The sequence below is a fragment of the Rhinichthys klamathensis genome, unplaced genomic scaffold, assembly GCF_029890125.1.
Source record: "Rhinichthys klamathensis goyatoka isolate OS25496 unplaced genomic scaffold, OSU_Roscu_1.1 h1tg000579l_1, whole genome shotgun sequence".
Taxonomy (NCBI): domain Eukaryota; kingdom Metazoa; phylum Chordata; class Actinopteri; order Cypriniformes; family Leuciscidae; genus Rhinichthys; species Rhinichthys klamathensis.
Window position 1 is genome coordinate 34456 of NW_026607043.1, and position 26455 is coordinate 60910.

The window sequence follows — 26455 nt, forward strand, 5'->3', positions numbered from 1 at the left end:
ATTTAGCAGACGGACACAGGCAGAGCACAACAGATTAAAGGGGCAGTGCACCTCAATGTGTAAATGAAAATACTCACCCTCATGTCAGTCCAAGCCTGAATGACTGTTTTTCTTGCATGCAGCACAGAATGAAATGTTTAGCTAAATATCTGAGCTGTTCTATTCAACACAATGAAAGTGAATGGGGACCAGCTCAAAAAAAAGAAAAAAAGAAAACCACCATAAAAGCATAATAACAGTGGTCCATTTGACTTATATGACTTTGAAGTCTTTGAAGGCCATAGTTTGTATGAGAAACAGACCGAAATGTAATTTATGATGTTGATTCAATGAAAATCTTGCTTGACAGCTGTGGTCACCATTCACTTTCATTGAAAAGAGCAGCTTGCACGTTCCACTATATGTTTAATTTTTGTTCCACAGAAGAAAGTAGGTTGTGCAGGTTTTAAAAGACATGAGGGTGAGTAAATGATGAATTATGTTTTGGATGAACGATCCCCCTTTAACAGGAAGAACATCACTGATTCCAGCAAGCATGCCATCTGGAGTGGAGGTTAAAGAGGAGAGTAGACCCTTGTTTGAGATGAAATAGTGTCTCCTTTTTAGCCACTACTGTACAACAGAAGGCGTTGTTTCTCTCTCAAACACCCACAGAAACGCACTTCCATTTCCACACAGTGGATTTCATCTGGCTCCCATGCGAATTTCATTGCAGATACATCTCAGATGCTGAGTCTGCTCTATTCCAAAATATAGTTTTTCACTGAATGCGCTAAAAAAGTTTATTTTTGTCTGCATTGTTCTCTAAGCTTATGATTTACTAAATAACAGATGTTTTATGTAAGCAGCTCACTCTGACATTATTTTCTTCACAGGAGAATCCACTTTTGTTGACGACCACGGGCCTCCCACACCAAGGGTAAGTTGTTTTTTTGCATTATCAAACTCTTTTTCTCTCTCGTTTCCTTCCAGTTCGAAATGTACTGTACAAAACATCCCTGTCTGCGTTTGTCCTGTTATTTTGGCCTTCCCACACTAGAGGAAAACATTTCAAGACTTGACAGTGACTGGAAGGTCACACACACACACACACAGCCACACACATTCACATTTAACAACCCCATGAAATGGTTTGACGAATGCATTTCTATTTCCTGTGTTGATGTATTTCCTAATGAAAGAGGAAGTTTGAGTGGTATATATTGAATGTTTTTCTATTAATAGCCAGTTGCTATCAGTTTAAATCACAGCCTGGCAAAACCATGCTATTTATGCTAGAAATGTCTATACGCACTTGGGTCTTGCAGTATCAGTATTGGTCAGTTTCTCTGAAAGAAAAATATTTATTATTTTGTGTGTATGTGTCGGGGCTCTCAGGGCTCTAGACTGCGACTAAATGTTTTCCTGTCGGTGCGACTGAATTTTGTGACGTTAGACCAAGTGAAACAGCGCTACGTTACCTCACAAGTTTAATTCGTCAAATAAACTGGCCTGTGTGAGTAGTAATTCAGCACTTGCGGGTAAGTTAGTTCGGTAGAATGAAATGTCTTCATTGCTTTATATCCGTGGGACTCGCGTGTGGCGCTGATATCTGTCTCTCATTAGCAATCTCGCTCTGCTTCATATCACAGTCATGTTAAAGAACATGAAATGTTTTCACTCATCCATAAACATTATTAGATCCATCAGCATGACAGCAAGTTCCATGATTCAGCTTTTTCACTGCGTCATAAACCTACGCCTTTGTTATTGTAAGAGGTTAGCGACCCCTAGCGGCGAAAAAAATTACACATTAAAGAAGATATTGAATATAATTACAGTATTTTTTAGATATGTCCTTTTTTGCATTTTTATTTATACTAAATGTGTTCAGGCTAGGCATAGAAACCATATAGTTACTTTTTGCATGACCGAGGTGCTATGCATGGTACTATGAATGGAAGACCAATTTTAATAAGAGTAAAGTTCTAACTCAATCAGAATATTTAGATTTTACCCTGTAAAATGAGTTTGTTGCATTATTATTATTATTATTATTATTTTACAAATGTAAATTTATTTTCATTAACAAAAACAGCTCAAGCTACTTTTGCTGTCAACTCTAATTACTGTCAAATGTGCATTTCCAAGAAACAAAATAAGTAATACTAAATATTATTATTATTATAATAAGTGTAATATTATTACACTAATTATTTTTAGTGCTACCAAATCAGGTGCTGGTGCCACCATCTGTAGAACTATAGAACGCCGAGCTACTGCTCCCAAATGTTAGTCTAGAGCAGGGGTCGGGAACATTTTGAGCTCAACAAAGAGCCTTTTTTATTTTTACTTTTGTACTTTTTGAAAGGGCCTACAATTTACTATTATTATTTTATTAAAAACGTATTTTTTTTTCAATAACATTTTGATAACAACTTTATATACATAACTCAAAAATAGAAAAAAATCAACAAACAATAGGTAACATGTTTCATTATGGGATTAATTGTGCATGACTTTCACTATGAGGTTCCACCTGAGCAGCAAAAAACCTCTTCGGAGTTCTGTTTGTTTGTGTTAGTCCAGTCGCTTTGAATTTTTCGATGTTCCTATGAATTCTTTCTTTTTGCCATCTCCACAAACTAGCTAGGCAGCTGCTTGTATCTGAGCACCAGAAGTTACTATGTTAACTTCTGTTCACACAGCAGTAAAATATGGTTCTGTATTTGATGACGACTCCTAAATATGGTTGTATTCACAGTTTTGTTATTTTTACGGGGTGACAACCACATTCTATCTCCTGTAGGTTTTGGAGACTCACAACCGCATTCTCTGCAAATCCCCACTGTGTGAACCGGACTGGACAACTAGTTGTCCGTCATGTCATACAGTGCAAAAGAACTGAGCTGAACTGCGCTATCACGCATCTTCTGAAAGAGTCTCCTGATCAAAACACATGTGAAGAAGATGCAGAAACCAGCGATCTCATATGAAATCATGTGCATATGTAAAATAACGCGATCACCAACATTAAACAGCATATGAATCAAAACTGTCTAATGTTACTGAATAGGGCTGGGCGATATGGCTGAAAACTGTATCACGATATCAGTGTTTCATATCGGTCGATATCGATAATTATTGATTTTTTTATGACCCATTTAAAATAAGGACCAGGAGAAAAGATATATTACATTTAAACATTTTTATTTTAAACTTAACCTTCCTCTGATTACAATCCCAAGACAGAAATGTCAACACAACCATGGAAAACTCAAATAATTAAAATGTAAACATAAGTCTAAATTCACAATCAGACCTGCAAACTCCTCAGAGTAAAAAAGGTGACAGTGGCGCGGCGGGACGTGGGTGGTGGGGGTTTGTGATCGTATGTGCCCCCTGCTTGATTTTTTTTTTTGGAGACATCACGGTTCGGTACGATTTCGGTACAATGGAGTGAAAAGCAAAACAGAAATATAGAAGGCATTTTTATAAATGTCTTAAGCCTTGTATTTTTTAAATAAGTTTTATTAATAAAGGCATAGAACCAGTTTATTTATAGTGCACTGATAATAGTTTTATATAATTGGTTTATTAATTAAACTAATAAAAAGATAGATATGAGATATGTTTGGTAATTGTACCTGAATGAATTTAAAATTAATTTGCTATATTTCAGATCAATATATTTGTTTTCCTTAATTTTAATTAACCCTAACTTTATTCTCATCAGAATTATAAATAATTGATTTCCGTATAAAATAATCTACCAACACATTTCACTTTCTTTTTTAATCAATGTGTAACTTAAAAATAAACATAGTGCTCTGTTTTGAGGACAAGAAATGAAAACCAATGCGATATGATGAATGTCCAAAAGATGGAACACACAGACTGTTTTAAAAAGGGTTGGATAAATATGTTTTGCTTTTAAAACGGTGTGTGACAGTTGTAGGTTACAGTTTGACAAGAAATACAGTGTGACAAAAGCACAATGTTGTGTTTTATTGCGAGTATAGGCCTACACAAATATAAGTAAACACTTTGCAGACTGAATGATGTCCTGTATTAACAAAATGACGGAGTATGTTTTTATGTCTCCACTGTTCGATCGCGCCCGCGTGTCTCTCTCTCTCGCGCCCGTGCCTACTCTCTCTCTCTCTCTCGCGCGCGCGCCGCACACACACACACACACACACACACACACTCCAGCATTGCAATCTTGACATCGCAGCCTGTTCATTATGCTGTGTTCACATCAAACGCGAATAGAGCGAATTATCCAATAATGTTTCGCAATTCTAGCCTGCATGGCATGCAGATGAAGGGCACTCATTTTCTGCTTATCAATCGCCGGTTACTGATGAGGAACCCAGCAGCACGAGACAACGATGGCGCAACCAAACTGACACGTTACATGATTGCCTGAGCGTGTCACTCCCTACGTTGCTAGGTTACCAGAGAGCGAGTGCCTTGATAATGCAACCAAACTTGCTTCGCAACCTGTGGTTTCTTCCGACGAAGAAAAAAAATATCGAACGTTTTATCGAACACATTTTTTATTGATATCGATCACGTGTCTATCGCGATACATATCGTTATCGTTTTATCGCCCAGCCCTATTACTGAATGAAATGTCGACCCAGAAAAAGCTATAGGTCTGTGCAAGCATTAAGGATGTTTATGGACTCGATTTACTCCATCTATGTTTTGATCGTCATTCTGAATCCAATCCAGGTGTAGTCTTTGACAAAAACGCTATTTTCTCAGCTTTTTGCTCAAAATGTTGCTTTTTTATAAAACTTACCCACATTCAAGTGTTGATAAGAAAGAATGCTTGAAGCTAGAATCAAACTTTTTTTTTTTAAAGCAGAGTTTTAAAAAAATATATATTGCATGTTCAGATATTATTCATACAACAAAATATTCTGGGGCCATGAATTTTTGTGAAAATGATCAAAAAACGCTGGCGGGGAAAGAGTTAAGGAAGTACAATTTTCTGAGTCAACAAAAGGGCAAAACAAGCAGTTGTGAAAGTAAACTTAAGTTAACACACACACTCAGGCCAGCTGACATCTTGCCTGGGCCCGGGACAAGATAATCTTAGATGGGGCCCCCCCACGATTTTTTTTATTTTTATAAAACACCATATACTTTTACCCAAAAATGAATAATAAAAACACGTTTAAATGGGTAAATTTTCTATAAATGTCTTCATTTTCTTTTCTGACATAGCCTACTGCAGTTCTTGTTAAAACACACTAGACATGCATAATCTGTGCATTTTGGGCACTTTTTGTGTGAAATCATACTTATTTTTTGTCCATCAAAAGTGTGCTTTCACTTTTAAGCATGAGCAGCGCAGCAAAAATAGACTCGGATCTGACCCATTATCTGTTCACCGATGATGACAGTGATGCATTTCAGCCGGCTTTTTATTTCTCATCTCCATAAATAGTAGTAAAGCTAATCCAAGGGCTAGAAATCAATGAATTCTTTGCTAATACTTCCTCGTCATCATGGAGAGCGCAGTTCGCACCGCTTTCTCCTTTCCACAAGCGTTTGCTCTCCCGTGGCGTCTGTCGTTGCTATGCAACAATGAACTTAGGCGCGCCTGTAAAAACGAGCGCGCCGCGTCGCTATTATGAGCTAATATCCAAAATATTTCCATATGTGGCTCTTTCCTCCTTTCTTATCAACAAGTTGATTTACAGCCACCACAGCAGCAGCACCGCCGGTCGCCATGTCTCAGCGCTTTTATGAAGAGGACGCAACTAAACGCGCTTTGGGCATGCACGCGCATCCCGGGTTTAAGAAAACCTGGTACCGTGGCGTGACGTTTAAAAAGAAATTTGTACCGACTTGGTACCGAAGTGCCGGGTCTTTGACAACACTCATAAACGTTGGCTGCGCTGTTTCTTACCTTGCTCTACGTTGACTTTACTAACGTTAGTTCCAGCTTGCTTCACCGTCACCACCTTTTTAAAAATATTTGTTTAGGACATCTCGAAGGCCTCTATTTTCTTCTTCTCTTTTCTTTTCTTTTCTGAGCCACCGGACTTGTGCTGACCGGACATTTTGAGCGTAACGTTAGCCTACTGATTTTCAAATCAAATGACAACATCATATTTCGATCAGTGGCCAAACCATTTTTGTTTGGGGGGGGGGGGGTTCTTGACCACTATTTCAAGGACAATTAGGAAGAAAGCGAATAAAAAGCTTTTATGTAAAAAAAGGCCCCTCCCTACCCTGGGCCCGGGACAACAGACCCGTTTGTCCCCCCCTGTCGGCGGGCCTGCACACACTCATGAAAACTAATCTTATCAGCACTTCCTACGAAGAGGACAACTCTGATCGTTGACACACAGATTAGAGAGAGAGAGAGAGAGAGTGAAATAGAATGAGTGGAAAGAACCAGCTTGATTTAAGAGGAGTGTCATTACACGCACTCTGCAAAAGAGGTTAAGCTCAGTGAAAGTTTCAGCTGGGTTTGCTCAGAGAATGAACGATGGGTCTGTTTCATAATAGTAGGGTTGAAGCCATCACTGTGGTCTGTCAATGGTTTTTATAGAGACTTGTTGAAAAAGGAGTCATTATATGTGTTATAGCAGGACAGTTGTTTTAAGACGAGTCTCAAAGCACTTGTTACATGTTCGAGACTTGGTTCGATTTCCCTGTAGATTTCAAATGATTTATAACTGGGATTGTATTTCAGTGTTATAATCAGTGTTTTGTGGTCAAAAATAACTCATGTAACACTCATTTCTCTGCGCTGCTATTTTCCGTTTTGGTTTTCTCTGTATTTTTTTGTCTCTGCTATGAAATGGGTTCAAATGATTCAGAGACTTTGGAATGCTGGGATGATTCATTGATCGTACTGTGTGTGATTGCACTCGCATATGACAAACGAGTCCAGAAGAGAACAGGAGAGGAGGTCCACCCATAAAAATACTCTTGTGAATTTTAACGATGGCCTTGTTCAAATGTAAATGGTACAAACTACGTTTTATTGTTTCTAACTAGAGGGATTGTTCTGTGATAAGTATGGACATTTCCTGTATTGAATATACACTCGAGAGGCCTCAATGCCTCTGTAAAATAAGTCTTTATTTACAGTTTATTCAATAACCTGCCTCCTGAGAGCAGTAACATTTGTTAAAACATTCTGATAAATATCCCCCTAGCGTATTGTGTTTTTGAGGGTTTAACAATGTTTAACAATGTCAAAGGGAAAGTTTTGTAGTACATGTTATATTTTATATAATCCAGAGATCAAGTAATAGCAATTTGGACTAGTTATATTTATATTGAATAATCTTATTATCTAAAATCCTACATAAGTCTACAAGATATATAAGATACATTTGCAAGTAAAAGTGGATGAAGATAAGAATGATAAGAAAGAGAAGACAAAAGATTTTCTTCACTGGACTGTAGACTCCTTAAAATGCTCATCTTTGACCTGAGCCACAAAGATGGACAAAGATGAGAGTGTGTGCATCAGCAGCTGTCCAAAGACAGAGATTGAAATAGAAAGAGACTCAAACATACATATTTAATTATAGTGGTCAAGCTTGATTTGATTTAGAGACAACCTATATTTGCTTTGACCTGATTTGCTTGGCTAACAGAGCTACTCAGGGTTAGGAACTTCAGAATAGCATAGTAGCATACTACTCTTTACTATTTCTTCCACTGTTTTTATTTAATTCAGCCTTTATCAACTTCTAAAGATTGCCATAATCACAAGTGAATTCAAGCAATGTTAACCTAAAATAAAAATAAATATATCTTACCATAGAGACCAGATGTGCACAAGAATGTGATTGAAATCACACACACACACACTTGTGCTTTCTATATATAAATATAATGTATATAAAATTTTACAGCTCAGAGTTAAACATTTGGAAATTATGACTTCCTGAATAAGAAAGTAATGTAATCAAAGTCCAGTTCAATGTGTGCATGTGTGTAAATCATCCCGTTTCTACCAGGACTGCTTCTGTTTACTATAAAAAAAAGATGTACCTGTCTATAAATTTTCCTATTTTCCTAGGTAATAATGTTTTGTGTGGATCTGTCTAGTTTGGTAAAGTCTTTGGTAGCTGAAACCCCCACAGTTACTAAAAGACCTCAAGCCAGCAATGATAACAACCAGTTTTAACATCTCACAGCTGTGGAAAACACTCAAACTCTGAACATACGTTTACAGATCTAACAAGAACTCAACATACTTGCACAGAAACATACTACAAAAATACTACAGCGACGTATGTTAGCTCCAGTCTCCACTAGCGTTTTCCAAATGATACCCATCCTCACTGAATTCACCTTACGGCGCATGCGTAAACACTCATAAAAGCTCACTGAGATGATACAGACGGAACAAGACTTAATAAAGTTTTTTAGTCATGCAATCCTTCTGGCAGGATCATTTTATTTAGCTAAATATCTCACAATTTACTGATGCGTCCTGGTCGCACACACTCACTCAGGCCATCCTTAAAAATATTTTGGTTTGCAGTAACAGAAAAAAAAAAAAAAAAAAAAGGGTCGGTAGGTAGGTCTATTTTTTTTTTCCAAAATTCAATGGGAAAAAAAAGGACAATTTTGGTCATGGTGATTACGTCGGTATGAATTTAAACAAATTTGCATATCATGACGCCACTGACTGTGTCTTCAACCCATGCCTTTGGGCGCACCATTGCGAATCTCATTCTGATACAGGTTATAGACAACAAACAATTTGAAATCTTTGTCAAAAAACATGTTTATTGCATTAATTCCAGCTGCATTCATTTGGGGAAAAAGAGTGGATTTTCAGAGGGAAACAAATAAAGTAAAATCACTAATCTCACCAGCGCCGCGCCGACCAATAAAACAGCGCATTTGGCACTATTCGTTTAAATTTGACCCATAAACATCTGCTACGGAATCAGTGAGCTCAAATGGCTAGGCGCATTGTAGAAACTATATTAAGTAGTCCTGACATATTATGGAATGGTCGATTTTCTTTAGTGTAATTTAGTACATTTCGGTATGGGATGTGCTGTTTTTATTGGTCAGCGCGGCGCTGGTGAGATTAGGTCGCGCAAGCAAACACTTCCTCCCTGCGCTGTCGAGTCTGTCCTGTCGCGCTCGCGCGTCTCGGTCCATTGAGCCGCACAGATTATATGTCCGCGCTGCGCGAACTCTGTAACACCGCGCCGTTTCGTCCCACTTTCGGTGTGTTTGGCTTCCCATACTTATGTGTGTTTGTCGGAGCCTGCCGTTGCTGTGTGACGCGCGTTCGCGGCGGCCATATCGTGACGAGCTGGACGCGCTCCGAGAAAAGGCTGTTAACATCTATTCCCTATTTGACCATTAAGAATTTCGAATAATGAGCGCCTAAATGTAGGCTCATACAGACGTATTTCAGAAGCAGCCGCGCCGCAGCCATCACCGAGCGCGAACCATTGACCGTGAACCATTGACCGTGAATGAAACGAAGCGAACGCACAGGCCCTAGTGTGACATGCGTAAACCAATGGTGTAAACATAATCATCATAGATGACGCCACGGGTTTTTATTTAAAAGAAAGAACGTAGCCTATGCAATTTATATTCACAATACTTACTATAATATAATTGATATTTTATTGCATTTGTATTAGTGGTTTGAAGAGTAAAAAAAAAATCTGTCGGTCTTAATGCAAGTTTACAACCGGCAAGTCGGTCGGACTAAAAGGGGAAAAAAATAAAAAATTGGGTCGGTCCTAAATTGACAGGGTCGGTCGGGTTACGGCAAACAAGAATATTTTTAAGGATGGCCTCACCATTATATGTTTGGTCTAAACGCAACTGCTCTCATGTTTTTCCGCAGGACAGCGAATGCGAGTAATTTCAGTCATCTTTGCAGTATTGTGATATGAAGAGTGCGCAAAGTAACATATTTTAGCAACTGTGTGAAAGTGAATAGCCCACAACAGGCACAATACCGGTATAAACATGAATATCTATTGGTACAATATGCGTCACATGACTAAACGTGCTTTATCGTTTTTAAATACCTCAGTTTTCACAGTCCACACTACAATGTGAAAACGGCGTTTTCAATTATATCCACATTTATATCCGAAAAATGTTTTCAAAAAGCTTCGTTTTCATTAATAAAAGTCTTGGTGTGGACTGAAGACCAAAACGGAGAGAAAGAAGTCCAAACTAAAGTATTAGTGTACAAGGCCTGTGTTTGAGCAAAAACATAGTTAATATTATGTAATTTACTCCTGTGATGGCACAGCTGAATTTTCAGCATCATTACTCCAGTGTCACATGAAATCATTATAATATGCTGATTTGGTGCAGAAAAAGAAGATGTTCTTACTATCAATGTTGAAAACAGTTGTGCTGCTTAATACTTTTCAGTATACTACTAGTAATACTACTTCAGGAATCAGGATGATTCAAAAGAACAGCATTTATTTAAAATAGAAAACTTTTTAACAATGTAAATGTCTTTACTTTGACTTTTGATCAATGTAATGCATCTTTGCTAAATAAAAGTATTTATTTATTTATTTCTTTTAATTACTGACCCCAAACTTTTGAATGTGTAGTGTAAATATGGATCTATAAAGGCTTCTGAAACAGAACAATCTAAAAATTGCAGGATGCATCTATTTTGCATTAGAGTAGGAAGGACATATATAGAAGCGTGATTATCTAAGAAGAAGAGTGAGACAGGAGTAAATGTCGAGAGAGGGAGAGAAATGGAGGAAAACAGGATGGGGGAGAAATGTCAAGGCAGCTGGGCTCAGACAAGGTCTCTTATGTGTGTGTGAGGTGAAAAGAGGGCATTCTCTCTGAACTTGAACGCATTTGTTGTTTTGGGAGAGAGCGCAGTTCAACACTATGGAGTGTGAGACTGAGAGAGACCAAATAATAAAAGGCTTGAAGGGGTCCCGAGACTCCAGAGAGGAGGAGGGGTGTGTTTACAGACTTGAATAAAAGTGAGCGTGACTGCTGTAGTGAAGTTGAAAGTCATGTCACACATTCAAACATAAACACACAGACTGCTTCTGACATAAATGTTTGTTCTCAGGAGCGTTTCTCATATTACATGCACAGAGGGGACAGATCATCTCTCCAAACCCAGTTCCATCTAGGATGCTGGCCTGCAGGGAATCCCATTCTTTTTTTACACACTGGATGTTCATCTAGGAATTAAAAAGATTCCTCTGACTCTTTCTTAAAGACTCATTCTTATGGTGGTGTGGAGTAGTGAATAAAGATCTGGGCTGGAAACTGGAAGCTTCTAGATTTTAGATCCTAAAGGGGCAAACCTGAACTATCACCATTGTGTCCTTGAGTGAAACACTTAACCCTGGCTTATTCGAGGGGCACTGTGCAGTGTGCACTAAATGTGGCTCAATTATTGAATTGAGTTACTTAAACATGCTTATTATTACTAAAGACAGTAATAGCTTTCTTAAATTTGTAGTTTGTTCTTTCTTTCTTTCTTTCTTTCTTTCTTTCTTTCTTTCTTTCTTTCTTTCTTTCTTTCTTTCTTTCTTTCTTTCTTTCTTTCTTTCTTTCTTTCTTTCTTTCTTTCTTTCTTTCTTTTACTACAGTGGTTCAGCCTTAATTTTATCCCCAAAAATAACTGTCAGTCTCTGACGTGGTTCACGTGAGCACTACGTGTGGTGTGGTGCTGACGCAGGAGCCGGACGATACTGAGCCGACGTTCTGATGTAGAACCCGGAAGCGCTGCACTGTGTTTACAACGTGAACAGCGTCAGAGACTGACATGGAAGAGAAGATATGGTTGCATAAAGTCGTCGTCTTCTTCCTAATAACTATGCATTTCAATGTCTGTGTCTCTAGGAGCTGCCATTCCCAAGTCAGGTGATCTACAACAGGGTTGGCAAGTGTGGAAGTCGGACAGTTGTCCTGCTGCTGAGGATTTTGGCAGAAAAGCACCAGTTTAACCTGGTGTCCTCTGACATCCATAACAAAACCAGACTCACAAAGCATGAGCAGGTCAGTGGATGGGTGAGTGTGTCTGAGGCAACTAATGTCTCCGAGAAGTTGTAAAGCGCGCTAATATAAAAAGCATACTGTGAAAACTTGCTGATGTGATTAAATAAAGGTGTTTGCCAAGGGAAATGCTCACTGAATGCCAGCTGCAATGAAACACATCCGAATGGCACTCATTGTGGAGAAAAACACACACTTTCTTCCTTTGCGGAGAGGAAAAGAAAATATTCTGTCATCCCGTTTGGGTAGAGTCGAGCCACCACACCTCCACACAGCTAAACTCAACCTATGAAAAGCTCAAATAAATAAGCTGATTAAATAACACTCGTATGCGTTTGTTGAGTGGGAGAGTGAAATAAAAGTGACTAACATGAAAATGAAGACTTTTCACTGGAAATCCGTCTATATCCCAGAGTACACTCATAATTCTTTCTGGACAGCATGGGACCTTCCAGAACCCTAGAATAAAATGTTTTTCTGAGTGATACATTATTCATAGGTTTTCAAATGTGTAAACTGGTTAGATGTACGGTAAATACTCAAAGCTAATATTAAATGTGTGTGTTTACAGGAGTAAGCTCAGAACACATACAGGTTTCTTTGCCATCAGAAAGACTAACTGTCCTAAAACGGTGGTGTATGTTCAGAAAGATAGGGGAAAACAGCAAATGAAAGTGATTCACAGTGTGGTATCAAATATTCTTAGAATGTTCTCTGACATTCCAAGCCTAAATGACTCTTTCTTCTGTGGAATGCAAAAGAAGATATTTTCAAAATGTCTATTTGTCCATACAATGAAACTGAAAGATATCTCTGGACCCCACCGGTCTTCGAAATATCTTCTTTTGTGTTCTGTTTGAGACTGAGATGATTTATCTTGGAATCTTACGTAAACAAATGTCCATACCTGGTTGGTGAAACTACTGCAAGAGCGAACAAGAAGGTGTGAAGGTGCCGTATGATCCAGTGGGACCGCACTCATACATAAAATACTTCCCAAATAATTGAAGCTCATTTGAACAACATTTGCTGTTTAAATAAATGTATTTATATTTATCTAGACAAAGTGTGGCTATATTTGAAGAAGCTAAAATATAAGATTGTTTTGATTTGTTTAATACTTCTGATCACTTCACAATTTCCATATTTCCACTTGTTTTATTTTATTGCTTGTATGACATTACTGGTATTCTAAAATGTGGAAATCATTTTATAATAATAATGAATGAAAGGGTGGGTCCAATCTTAACTCAATAAAATAAAATAAGGGTTTAACGTCTTGTTTTGATGTGTATCATTTATACATAAGTGAAATTTAATAACCCGATAAACCACTGACCTTGCTTGGAGAATTAACCCCTCGGCTTCGTCCATAATTAGTTCAAATTAGCATAACGTTTTTTGTGCACATTAAGTGCATTTCCAGTCCTTGTTTTCTCTGGCTGACAGCTGTGATTGTGGCTGATGACCTGTTTGTGGCGTTGGAGCATCTGCATCTGCGGGATAAGGGTCATAAAAATCTCATTTAGAGAAGAAAGTTTATTATTTGTGTGTATAAAGGGAATGTTCAGTCTGAGCTTTCAATGAGACAAGTACGAATGAACCTCCTCTCCATTAAACAATCATAATGTGATTGTGTAGAACAAGGTTTTGTTATTAAAGGGGTATTTCATATTCAAACAAATATGAAAATTCTGAAGACTCGGCTGTTAACCATCAGTGGTCATCTATTCCAGATACGTTAGTTTAAAGTTAATCTTCTTGTGCTTGACATGAGAAGTTTCAGCACAATATAGATTAAAAGTGTACTTTGTTATGAATTTTTTATTTATTTAATTGTATTATTGTTATTAATTTTATTGTGCTGCTTAATATTTTTGTGGAAACCGTGATACTTTTTCCACCAAAATTCTTTAACTGTTAAAACATTTTAGAAAAAAAGAAGAAAAAAAACCTATAATGACCTAAACTGTGTATTAGTAAGAAAAATAAAGCATTGGGTCACACTAATGTTTCTTCTGGCATATCACAATAATAATAATGTCACTATAATTTAATTAGCCTCAAAACACTAAACCACAGACTGCTTACCCAGTGTCACACAACCTGAGGTGTTACTTGTGATGTGGTTCTATCAACACCTCGTATATCATTACTTTAGCTGTACATTGCACGGCCATGTCTGTGCCCATATAAGCGTTTACAGCACAGGAAATCTCATTAAGATGATGTCACTACCTCAGGATGTTACAGAATGTGTGTTTTGGCTTTGATGCAGCGTTTGATAAAAGATTAAAGCTTAAGTGGGGCACTTGTTACAGTGTGGTAAGCTGTTTGACGGAGATGTGGGGTATAAAGAGGTTTAGATTTCGGTATGAAATCTCAATTCTGAGGGTGGTCTTTTCCAAGCCAGAAACTTCTGGAACCTATTGTCGAGTGCTGCACTCTACACATACCGTCCTGGCACACCAGACCAGCATTACGCCATCCCGCTCCTCGTATGCCGATCTGTTATAGGGATTGTTAAGTCTCCTTATGCCTGTATAGGTATGTTTGTAGAGACTGTAACATGCATTTAGAGACACATGGGCTCTATCAGAGCTGACTGGGGCCCCAGCTGGCCCTCATTAGGAAACATTAAGGTAATGAGAAGTCAGCTTCTTTCCACTGCACCACGCACCATCCACGTGAAGAATGTTACGTGGGTGTGTGGGTGTGTGTGTGTGTGTTTGTTTTTCTATTCCGGTGGGGACTTCAACCTGAATGCACACCGCCTCATGCGGACTTGTGTCACCGTGGGGACCTAAATTTATGTCCCCATGAGGAAACAAGCTTATGAGTCATACAGAATGAGGTTTTGTTTTTTATGTTAAAATGCAGAAGGTTTTCTGGGATGGTAGGTTTAGGGGTAGGGTTAGTGTAATCGGATAGAATATACAGTTTGTACAGTATAAAAACATTACGTTTATGGAGAGTCCCCACAAAGATGTGTGTGTGTGTGTGTGTGATTCTGAAATTCACTTTGAAACTACTTGCATAGCGTTTATGGTTTATTTTTTTTAAATAGATCCACCGCTGTGGCTGAAGAATTATTGTTTTATAGCCACTGAAGACAGCAGCTTTAATTAATTATGGTTAATTTGGTATATACCCTGTAATTCTATTCTATATATTATTATTATTATTATTATTATATTAATTAATTTGTTTGTAAGCATTTTATTTATTTGTTTGACAGTGTGGTAGATTTTTCCCTAAACCCAACTACGTACCTGGGTCTCGTCTACAATCGACGTCCCCTAACGTCTTCAGTCAATGTTAGTCTATACTCCAGCGAGTCTACAGTCGACTTCAGCTGAGTCTAATCCTATACTCTTACTTGCTAACTAGCTTACTTACTTCCCTAAACTGACCTGCTGCGCAGCAGTAAGAAACAGACAGACTTCAGCAAATGTCCTCTAAATGCTTTAAACACGGCCGGGAAGGAGTTCTCGACATTTCCTCTGAGAACTTCCCCCAAGAAGAAGCATTAAGCATGTCCGGGGGATCTCAGACAAATTCCATTGAGAATCCCACCAGTAAAACAGTTTTTATAGAATAGGGGTATGGCAACAATGCCATGATGCATTACATAATTTCACAACAATTTGATTGGTTCTTCATATGCAAACCCTTCTGTTACCAGGTAAAACAAACTCTGTTTCTGTGATTACTTCATGATCACAAGTTATTTCCCATATTTGTTATTTATACACTCACACAACCAAAGTCAAAGGGGTATGGCAACACAACATACAACATACAACAAAAACACAGGACAGAATGTTTTAGTACATTGTGTTTCAGAGTGTTAGAATTGTTAGCCTGTTAGGCCTAAAAGGGAAGTATTAGATGTTAATTAATAAAATGGTAAACTGTATATTAAACTAACCATCACAACAGGAAGTATATATAATTACATGTCGTGCAGCTGATGCTTCTAGTGGTTAAAATATTGTTCATTTTTTTGTGTGTGTGTGCTCTGCAATTGTAACTTGTTGCACCCACACTGCTATTTTGATTTATCATAATTTTCAGTGTTGTTGAATGAAGAGATGCTCATGAACGGTTATGTAACATGCATTTTGATCTCTGTTTATTTGTGTTGATTTTTTGCCAGGTGGATTTGATGAGAAACATTAGCACTATTCCACAGCCTTTTCTGTACACCAGACATGTTCACTTTCTCAATTTCACAAGGTAAGCAAATCAGGAATTACTTATCTGAATGTATCTGATCAGGTCCAAGATAGACGCACATTTCTTCCTGCCATTAAATTAGTTATCGATTCAGTGCTCATTCTCTTTGTTTCTTTCTTTCTCAGGTTTAGGATTGAACAGCCTGTCTACATAAACATCATCAGGGATCCCATTAACCGTTTCCTCTCCAATTACTTTTTTCGTCGTTTTGGGGACTGGAGAGGAGAGCAGAATCACTTGATCCGCACACCCCAGATGAAAGATGACGAGAGATATTTGGTCAGACTCTTTCTAAATTCTTCCTAATTTTCACCACAACCATAAATTTTGCCCCAAATATATATATTTTTAAAGTTAGTGCAAGGATACAAGAGCATGCTTGAGATGTAATGTGTGAGGAAAATATCACAGGTTGTAAAAAGTATTATATTATTTCATTGTATTTAGGATACATTGTAATGTCTACATGTGGCACGACCATTGTCGTGTCACAGCTTGAGGCTGTCTACGCTGGACAAGTCAAATCCACTGCTGCAAACCAATTTGTCCTTTGTGTCAAAGTTGTGCAAGTGCATAGAGATAGAGTACATAATAAATAGAACGGAGCATCAGTTTACTGTCAGACTCATTGTGTTGCGTGCGCCCTATCCAGTGTAGACACAGCGTTAGCAATGGTCATTATTTATTCAGAGTTTTAAAATGGAAATGCCATTTGTTCATTCAGGGGGATAAAGAGACCAAAAATAAATGCATGTATATTTACTGTTTGTGGGCAAATTAACCCCTTGAGCTACACCCTGCTTTGTAGTTAAAGAAATACCCAATTAGGCACAGAAACTCAATCCTATTAAGAAAACTTTTATATGATCTTTGTTAATCTTGTGCATCAACACTTTCTTTTTTTTGCTGGTTACTATATGGATGCAGCAGTACTGAAGTTGAGCGCAGGTTCAAACATAAACATCTGAATAGTGATGTGAAGGGCTGAATGTAGTTTAGTGTACTGCAACACATTAAGACTAGTCCGTCCTTCGGATGAGACGTTAAACCGAAGCCCCGACTCTCTGTGGTCATTAAAAATCCCATGGCACTTCTCGTAAAGAGTAGGGGTGTAACCCCGGTGTCCTGGCCACATTCCACCCATTGGCCCCTGCCAATCATGGCCTCCTAATAATCCCCATCCACTGAATTGGCTCTATCACTCTCTCTCCTCTCCACCTATAGCTGGTGTGTGGTGAGCGCACTGGCGCCGTTGTACTGTGGCTGCCGTCGCATTATCCAAGTGGATGCTGCACACTGGTGCTGGTTGAGGAGAGAACCCCTGATATGATTGTAAAGCGCTTTGGGTGTACAGTGGTACATATGAAAGCGCTATATAAATGCCTCATTCATTCATTTATTCATTCATTCATAGTAATTTAATTGACCTATTCAAACAGATAGGAGTTGTACTTATATGCACACAAGTTTACATAGAAAATAGCAGCGGACTCCATTTCCCCTTGGGAATTAATTTGTTGCACAATGAGTGTTTGTGAGAGTGGGTGCAGGAGTCTGGCTGTTTGGAAATTAGCTCAGACATTGTGAGCAGAATGTTCAGGAATTGATTAGTCATACTTGCTTTTTTAGTCAATTGCGTTGCTAAATGCTCTAACCTCTGATTTGGAAAAAAAAACTACATAAATGATGAAACTCAAGACAATCACATGAAAACTTGGCATTGCTCGAAGAATTACTTCAGTCGACTAAGGATTGTGACAGAATTATGGCTCATATCTGTTTTTCATAAAACATAAATGGCCAGTTTCCCAGACACGCATTAATCTGGAACATTAACTGGGACCTTTTCGTGATCAAGTTACTAGTCAATTCTGTCCAGGCCGCTTTCTCTGTTAATTTATGCTGTACCCGGTGAAATGAGATTAATCTATGAATATTTCTACTGAGTAGGGGTCAAGATCTGGCAGGTTAGCATGGTTCAGTTAGTAGGTTCAGTTCACAATGTACGAAACAAGATAACACCATAACAGGCAACACATTAACAACATAGGCTAGGTAAAAGGCAACTTATTTAATTTGAATATATTTGTAATGTGACACTGAAGACTTTGCTTTGCCATCACATGAATAAATTAGTTTTTAAAATATATACAAATAGAAAAGTTTTTTATATTTTCAATTTCAATTGTGATAAAATTTGATGATATATGTATTTATTTTTTGATAAATAAATGCAGTCTTGGTGAGCATAAGAGACATCTTTCAAAAACATTAAAACATCATACCAACCCCAAACTTTTGAACAATGGTGTATAAATGTATGTAACAAGTATTTACTAGTGCCAATAATGGTCATTAGTGAAGTGAAGGTTATTGACTCAAAAAGTGATATGATATATGAATATGATTCCAAGAATATGATAATAAAATCATAAAAATACCATAAAAATACAAGCCCTAAAAATACAATGCATTAAAATGCAAGCATTGTTAATGTAATGCATATTTTTTCAACAAGCTTTTTTGTTTCAAAATCATTTGCCATTATTTTTCTTCCATACAAGAGCAAAGATGACAATTCATTTAAAATGAATGGCAATACTAATGGACAGTTTTTTTTATTTGCTTTATAGATTACAAATGTTGCTCACTTTGAATAATATTAAATCCATATCACACTACATTTCTAAAAAAAAATAATTAACAAATATCTTCCACCACTAACCATTTTAATTGAATCGTTTTTATAATTTATAATCTTAAACGAGCACACGTGACAGACAGTAGAAGTTCTGTTGTTACGATAGGAATTGAACTTATCTTAGCTAATGAGAGACTACAATAAATATAATCAAACCTTCACCATAAGGAACATAACCTCTTCTTAAGATCCTCTCTCCTCCTGGAGGCCTGGTTAACCACATCTCTGTTTTTGTAGTTTAGGATTACCGTGGCTTGTGATCTATCTATCTCACACTAAACATATCTGTTTGCTTGATTTATGTGTCTGTAATAGCTGGGCACTTTGTCAAGAATGAGCATTCAGATGGTATGCTATTGACGTTTCTTTTTTGATCTTTCCTTTTGAATTTAGTTTAATTATAATAATCTATGACGTACTTGGGAATTTCCCCATAATCTGAATGGATGTGCACGCGCCCACACACATACTCAACGTCAGACAAATGCATTCACCAACACGAACACATTTGCATTACAACTGGACGCTGTAAGCTAATTTGATATTGCAGAGTCGTCCCATATGTTTGAAGCATGTGAAGTGAGTTTATAAAGTGTGTGTTAGAGGAATGGCCATGCTCACAAGGACAAGGAGGGGGGGTTAGGACTCTTTCACCTGCTGTGAGTGAAATTTTACAAGCTGGTTTCCTTTTAACACTTATGTAATGGCAAAGCGGAAAAAGGATTTTTTTATTAGAAAGTTCAAAACAGTATTTATTTGAAATAGAAATCTTTGGTAACAATGTAAATGTCTTTACTGTCACTTTTGATCAAAATGTAATGTACTTGCGCCAGCAAACTCAGTTGTTCTGAGAGGTATGCTGGCAGACCTTCAAAGCTGTAGTACTGCATGTTTACTAATGACTAAAAACATTAAAGCTGAAGTGTGTGTGTGTGTGTCATACAGTCTCACACTCTGCGTTACAAAATTCAGCCGTTAACTGAGGTATCCTAAAATTTGTTATTAAAGCTCGGCTGCAAACTCTCCCGACTAAGTACAACCTCTCCCTGTGGTTTCCAAAACACCACGAACAATTCTGCTTATTACACAGCGATAAAACAATGGAATCTATAGCGCACATAATGAACGGGTGCCCTGCGTTCAAAGGCCTTTACATCGCGCGCCACGATCGCATCGTAAACACAACAGCTCAAGAACTGCGTAAAGTTTCTGGACAAAGTGCAATACATACAAATAAGACTGTTCAAACTAGTTGGTTTTCAAATCTGAATGATAACATAAAAACCTTCTACGAAGTGTCCTCAGAGAAAATCCAAATACTCCAGACATTGTAGTTGTCAATGAACTCTCTAAAAACATTCTGATTCTGGAAGTGGGTTGTTGCTTTGATGCTTACATGGACTTGTGTTTTTCTGAGAAAATGTTAAAATAACAGTCATTAACAAATGCTTTAGCAGTGTGTGGTTACAGCTCAAAACTGATCATCCTAATCTTTGGTAGTTTAGGACATGTGCACAGATTATGCGTCAGGGGTTTGCAAATTGCTGGAATGAGTAAAAAGATCTCTAAGCAAACAGCCTGCATGTTTGGAGGAGGCGATGTCACCTCTATCCATAGTCTCTTTATTTATATATTCATGTGGTTGTTGTGACTATTGTCGATGTGTGTATTGTCATGTGAAACATAACAGGCTCTTTGTGAATATTTGGATGTTGTGTTGTTTTAATCAGTATTGGTCATTCCAAATAAAATAATCAAATGTGTGTGTGTTTGTCTGTCTTTGGCAGATTGACTTCTTGTCTCCTATTGTAACCTATCATCTCGTCAAATCTCTGCTTTGCTCAAATACAGCCAAGCATTATGAATACAGTAACCAGTATTTATTATTTTCTTTTTTTTTTAAATTTAAATGTATTATTTGCCGAAAAATGCTTTCTTTCGTGTGAGGCAGAGCATGTTGCGTGGTGACGTCCATCTGGAGGTAGTTTAGGGGTAAACTGCAATGGCTGTGCTTAGTGAAATGGCCACCTTGGGACTGAATCAAGAACACAAGGCCAAATAAGTGTGTCACCTGAGCTGAAGTGGGTCCTTCTAGAGAGAAACACTGACCGGTTTTACTGCTCGGGATGTTTGCCAGAAGCACACTAGACATTTGCTGTAACTTTTTATATGTAATTTCATATGTCCAAACAGACTTTCTTTCTTTTTATACTCTCTTTTTTCTCCACTCCACCAAACAGCATCTTTATCCTCATTGAATTGTTTTTAATTGTTTGTTTTAAATGTCTGGCTCAGCTTTAAGGCACCATTATCTCTTCAGGGCTTGAGGATGTTGTTCTTTAAGTTGCTGCGTAATTGGTGATCTGTTAGAGGATGACATTTCTGTTCCTTTTGTTCTCAGCAGACATTTACCCTTTTGACCATCTGGCTTTCTGTACTTTAATACTCATTTCCTTTTTATAAACCAAAAAGTCAACGGAAGCCCAAATGGGACATTTACTTGTTTTTGTTTTTTTTCAGCAATAGCATCTCTGCGTTCAAAGTGCATATCCATCAGAGTTGTATGTGTTTCCATTGGGAGTGAGTGGAGATGTGGATGAAAGGACATTGATGCGCTCTTGGCTTTTAGACTCTATTCAGATACACACAGAGTGAGTATTGTTAAAGGAACTGGCCCTCCTGGAGCTCCACTGCTTTGAAGGAATCGCCAGTGCATCAGCTTGATATTGTCAACAAATGAACACGTTTAGAGAGCAGTGAAAGAAAGCTAAACAACAATCTGGTTTTTGTTTGTTTTTTAGCTCTAGTTCACAATCAGTGAATTAAGTTTTAAGCAAACATCTCAATCCAACCATCGATGTTCATAATTACTGTAATTTCTTCATTGCTTATATATATATATATATATATATCATGACAAGATATCAAGCCTTTGTCTAGTCAAATGTTTGGACACATTTGACTATATTTATGTTTATCATAATCTTAAAAAGCCTTTTATCTGAAGGCGTATGCTTAAATTAATTGAATATGCTTTAACTTCATTTCAATTGTGTATAAATTCCATTCCATTGTATGTTAATGTTCAATACTGTTTAAAACCTGTGCACGTGTGTGGCAAATGGTAGAGAAGCTAAGATATAAGGCAGTTTTGATTTGATGCAAATAAAAAAAAGGAGAATTTTCATAATGGTTCTTTAATTTAGGGGTGCAATCTATCCTGGACTTATTTTTATAAATTGCATTTTAAAATCTGACCACAATTTTAATTGTTTTAGTGAAAGAAAAGAAAGCAGTGCACTGAAATATTTAGAATATGGAGTAAGTATTTTAGAATGTGAAAGTACAGAATTTGGGACAGGGACAGTAAAACAAAAAAGCCAGTTGACTGATATTTAAAAACTGAAAGTTAAAACCATCGTAAAAATTAGCAAAATTCCAAAGATATTCAAGTCTACAGTTTAATTACATAAATCATCCACCATTTTGAAGGGTTAAACAAAACCAGAGAAACTAACAGAAACATTAATATTCGAAAGTTACTCATAATTGAAAAACCTTCATACTTTTAATGGTCAGGATATGGAGATAATCCTAAAGTAAATTTCTAAAATATTCCAGACTAAACAACATGTATTGCAAACATGTTTCACCTTTAGGGGACCTTTTAATTTCCTGAATTAGGGCTTAATGAAAGGCGGAGAAATAATGTTCACATATCGACTCATGCTTGGCATGTGTAAAGGCCATTGTACGGTGAAAGATTAATGCTGAAATAACTCACGAGTATGTTTTTCTACCTGCCAGCATGAGGGCCCTTCTCTTCTAGACCCACAGCTTGCATGTGATTCCCCCACCTGGGGCTCATGAAAGGGAAGGAGTGCGTGGAGTCTGGAGCCTTGTGGCTATGTGGTCTTTACTTAACCTCTCTTGTGCACGAGTTAGAGACGAGGCTGTTAACTTGACAAATTGCCCTCTTTTCCAAGAAACTTCTACTTTTCAGCATGTAATATGTTCTCACGTAGTATCATCATTATAGCAACGTTGGCTGCATTGTTGTTTTGAGGAAAACTTCATATCGTTTTTTCCATATAATCTTTTTTTTTCTTGTCCATATTGTTCTCTGAGAACTTCAGGTATTGTAGCCTGGGAAAACCCAGACAACTTCTGGCAAATTTAGATTTGCTCTGAAAGTTAGTCTGGCAAAGAGCTCATTCAAGCCCATTTCCAATCCGCCGAAATCGAGGCACCAATCAGAAACGTTGGGGCGGTTTAATGTTTTTAATGTACATTACAAAGATGGATGCCGCCGTCGAACATCACTCGTTCGAATCAGCTATCGCGTCTGTTTTACGCGATTTGAACGTTTCCTTTTTGTTAAAAACCGAGCAAAGAACAACACTCGGAGCAACCGCTCTGCATACGTCATCTCCTTCATCGCTCTGATTGGTTTTAGGTCTATCCGCAACGTCCGTTGGTGACGCCCCTCTGGAAATGATTTGTCTATGACGCTTTGCCAGACCATAACTCAGTTGCAACTGAGAATGGTCTGGTTTTAACCAGGCTACACGTATTGTAGTCTTGATAATTAAACAAGGGCAGAGGGAGAATTGGCATCTCAGGACTTCTTTAGTCTGGTTTCTTTTTGCTAGATAAAAATGGAAATAAAATACATTGGTTTCATAGACCTCTAATGTTCCCAGTGTTAATTATAGCTTTGGGATCAAATAAAGTGATAAAACATTCTTACAGATGAGTGATTGTTTGTGTTTTGGATGTACCGTCAGTGGCGTCTCATAACTTTCAGAAGACTGTTTGGTTGCTTGTGTAAGTGGTGCCCCCTTGTGTTCACTAGAACTGATTGGTGCTACGTTGGATGGGGCTGCTACAGTATTAAAGCATATAGTCCAGTGAAAATGAGCATGTCTATGATTTATAAGCACATTTCGAATTTTTGCTCTGTTTGCCAATTTTTTGTTCAATGTGCTGCTTTCTTTTTGGCTGTAGCTCTGTCAGTCTGACTTATTTCCCCATGTCTCCACTGCAGGACATTAACGTTTGCATCATGGAGAACTACCCGGAGTGCACCAACCCACGCCTCTTTTACATTGTTCCATATTTTTGTGGACAACACCCTCAGTGCAGGTAATTATGACCCATCATTTGGGTATTAATGTTGATGAGTTAGTGTTTTATAATTCATTTATTTATGCATGTGTATCACTATATGTAAAGATTATCGAGCTAAATAGCTGTTTTGTAATCATGCAGATTTTATTACTACCCTGCACTTTCACTCACTGACTAGTTGTTCAAAACCTGCATGATTTTCTTACTTCTGCAATCTGCGAAACACAAAAAAAAGATATTTTAAAGAATGTTGGTGGTAACCAAACAGTTTGAGTTCCCTATATTGACTTCTGTTGTATGGAAAAAAAATACAATAGAAGTCAATGGGAACCGAAACTGTTTGGTTACCAAAATTCTTCAAGATTTCTTCTTTTTTGTGTTTCACTGAAGAATGAGCGTCACACAGGTTTCTGTTTTCACAGAGAATCTCTTCAGTATTTGCAAACTGAAATATTTGGATGTTTTCATGTCATTTTTCTTTGTCTGCTACAGAGAGCCTGGAGTTTGGGCTTTGGAGAGGGCCAAACAAAACGTTATAGAGAACTTCCTACTTGTTGGGATTCTGGAAGAGCTGGAGGATGTATTGCTCCTGCTGGAGAGACTCCTACCTCACTACTTTAGTGATGTCCTAAGCATCTACAAGAGTCCAAGTGTGTTTTATTCAATTGCTTTGAATTTATGTGTAAGAAATTAAATAAAAATAATTCAAATTCAAATATGAATAGAAATAAAAGAGCATTTTTAAACCTGGTGAAGTAAGGAGAAAATTCAAAACAGTATTTAAATCTTCTGAGAAGGTTTTGGAAAATTAAACTCACCTTAAAACTGATGTGCTAAATTATTTTGAATCGCATACTGTTGATTTGTCTGTGGCTCATAGTTTTGTAAATCTGATTTCTCTGCAGCATTCTGGAAGATGGGGAACCTTACAGGCACAGTGAAGAAGCACATGCCGACTATAGAGGCCCTGCAGGTGCTTTACCAAAGGATGAAGTACGAGTACGACTTTTACAACTTCATTCGTGACCAGTTCCATTTAACCAAGAAGAAGATCGGCCTCAAGTCCGCCTCCCAGAACTCAGCTCATGAACCTGACTTCCTCCGTGAGCTTGCCCTCAGGACCCAAGAACCTTTGGAAGAGGAGGAGGAGGAAGAGGAGGAGGAAGAGGAGGACATGGGGCAAGAGGATGCCAACATCTGGATGGTTCAGCCCTGAGTATTAGCCATTGAGGTGTGATGAGGAGATCTCATAAGCTTGATGTCTATGTCCAATCAGGAGGTAGAGTCAACATTCCCAGGCGAAAATTGGGTGTGTAATAGTGATCCCCGTGTTTTTAACGGGACGGCCCTTCAAGACACTCTCAAGAGGAGCACAGAAGGGTCTGAATAGTTATTTAAGGAACTAACAATTATGACGACATTTTTGTTCATGTTTATGGAATTGAGCAGTTGGTTGTGGTCATTTCCTGGTGAGATGATACACGATTGGAATTACAGGGATGTTGTTGGATTGTCAAAATGGAGGGAAGAACTAATTGTGGTATAGCAGAATATGCTGTGGAAGTTTTTAGGCACCTGGAACCTGGGTGACCTCAACCCACACTTTCACACGCAAACACATTCAGACTACGCAATAGAGGCAAGTGAAGATCACAACAAAGTGCCAAACCTGTGAAAAACGTGAAAAGGATTACTGCACGATATAGTTGTAATCAAAATAAACAACTCAAAACACCAATCAGATCTCATCACTCACTTCCTCTGGTTTTAGAAACCTGCTGCAACTCTGTGCCAGAACTTAAGTGCTAGTCTTTTTGGAAGGTTCTTTTTATATTGTGCATGTAAGGGGTTGTACAATAAATCAAACACTTTTGAATGTCTGCAAAATGTTAAATGCGGCACACTGTTCATCTAAAATGTTTAATGTGGATGTCAAACATTTTGTTCGCCTTGACAGAGTGTCATCAGTTGTGTTCAGTCGTTGCATAAAATCGGGCTCCTGAGTTCCATTTGGCACATGATGTGCTAAGCACACCTGAAGTACAGGTAATATTTCACCTCAAAATTAAAAAGCAGCTATACAAATTTGTCCTAGTCTGTATTGCTCAGCAGTGTACAATATATTGTTAGACTACTGGGATGTCAAACAATACCCAGCTAGTTACATCTAAACAATGATCAGACGGCTCATAGGAAAACAAGTTTGACAACAGGACAAAAAAAAAAAAAAAAAATGTGCACATTTGAGTTTTAAAATAGCATTTTAAACCCATATATTTCTAAATCATTATTATGCTGCTCCACAGATCAACACCTGTTCCTAGTGTGTTTTAACTAAAGAATGGTCCACTTATATTCATTACAGGTCAGACTCATGGAGCATTT

The 26455-nt window shown here is 37.7% G+C and overlaps 1 protein-coding gene across 1 annotated transcript; it reads left to right on the forward strand.

Moving 5' to 3' along the window:
• The first annotated feature begins 535 nt into the window (after positions 1 to 535).
• On the forward strand, positions 536 to 25808 carry usta (uronyl 2-sulfotransferase a). The gene is made up of 8 exons (XM_056240134.1): positions 536 to 566; positions 876 to 919; positions 11848 to 12003; positions 16160 to 16239; positions 16365 to 16518; positions 23988 to 24085; positions 24563 to 24720; positions 24976 to 25808. The coding sequence occupies exons 1-8, from the start codon at positions 536 to 538 to the stop codon at positions 25284 to 25286; spliced, it is 1032 nt and encodes a 343-aa protein (XP_056096109.1). The 3' UTR covers positions 25287 to 25808.
• The last annotated feature ends 647 nt before the right edge of the window (positions 25809 to 26455 follow it).

Excerpts from the sequence above, each read along its gene's own strand:
- usta (XM_056240134.1), top strand. The coding sequence starts at position 536 with ATGCCATCTGGAGTGGAGGTTAAAGAGGAGA. Across the intron at positions 16,519-23,987 it reads AAGATGACGAGAGATATTTG|GACATTAACGTTTGCATCAT; the intron begins GTCAGACTCTTT and ends TCTCCACTGCAG. Across the intron at positions 24,086-24,562 it reads GGACAACACCCTCAGTGCAG|AGAGCCTGGAGTTTGGGCTT; the intron begins GTAATTATGACC and ends TGTCTGCTACAG.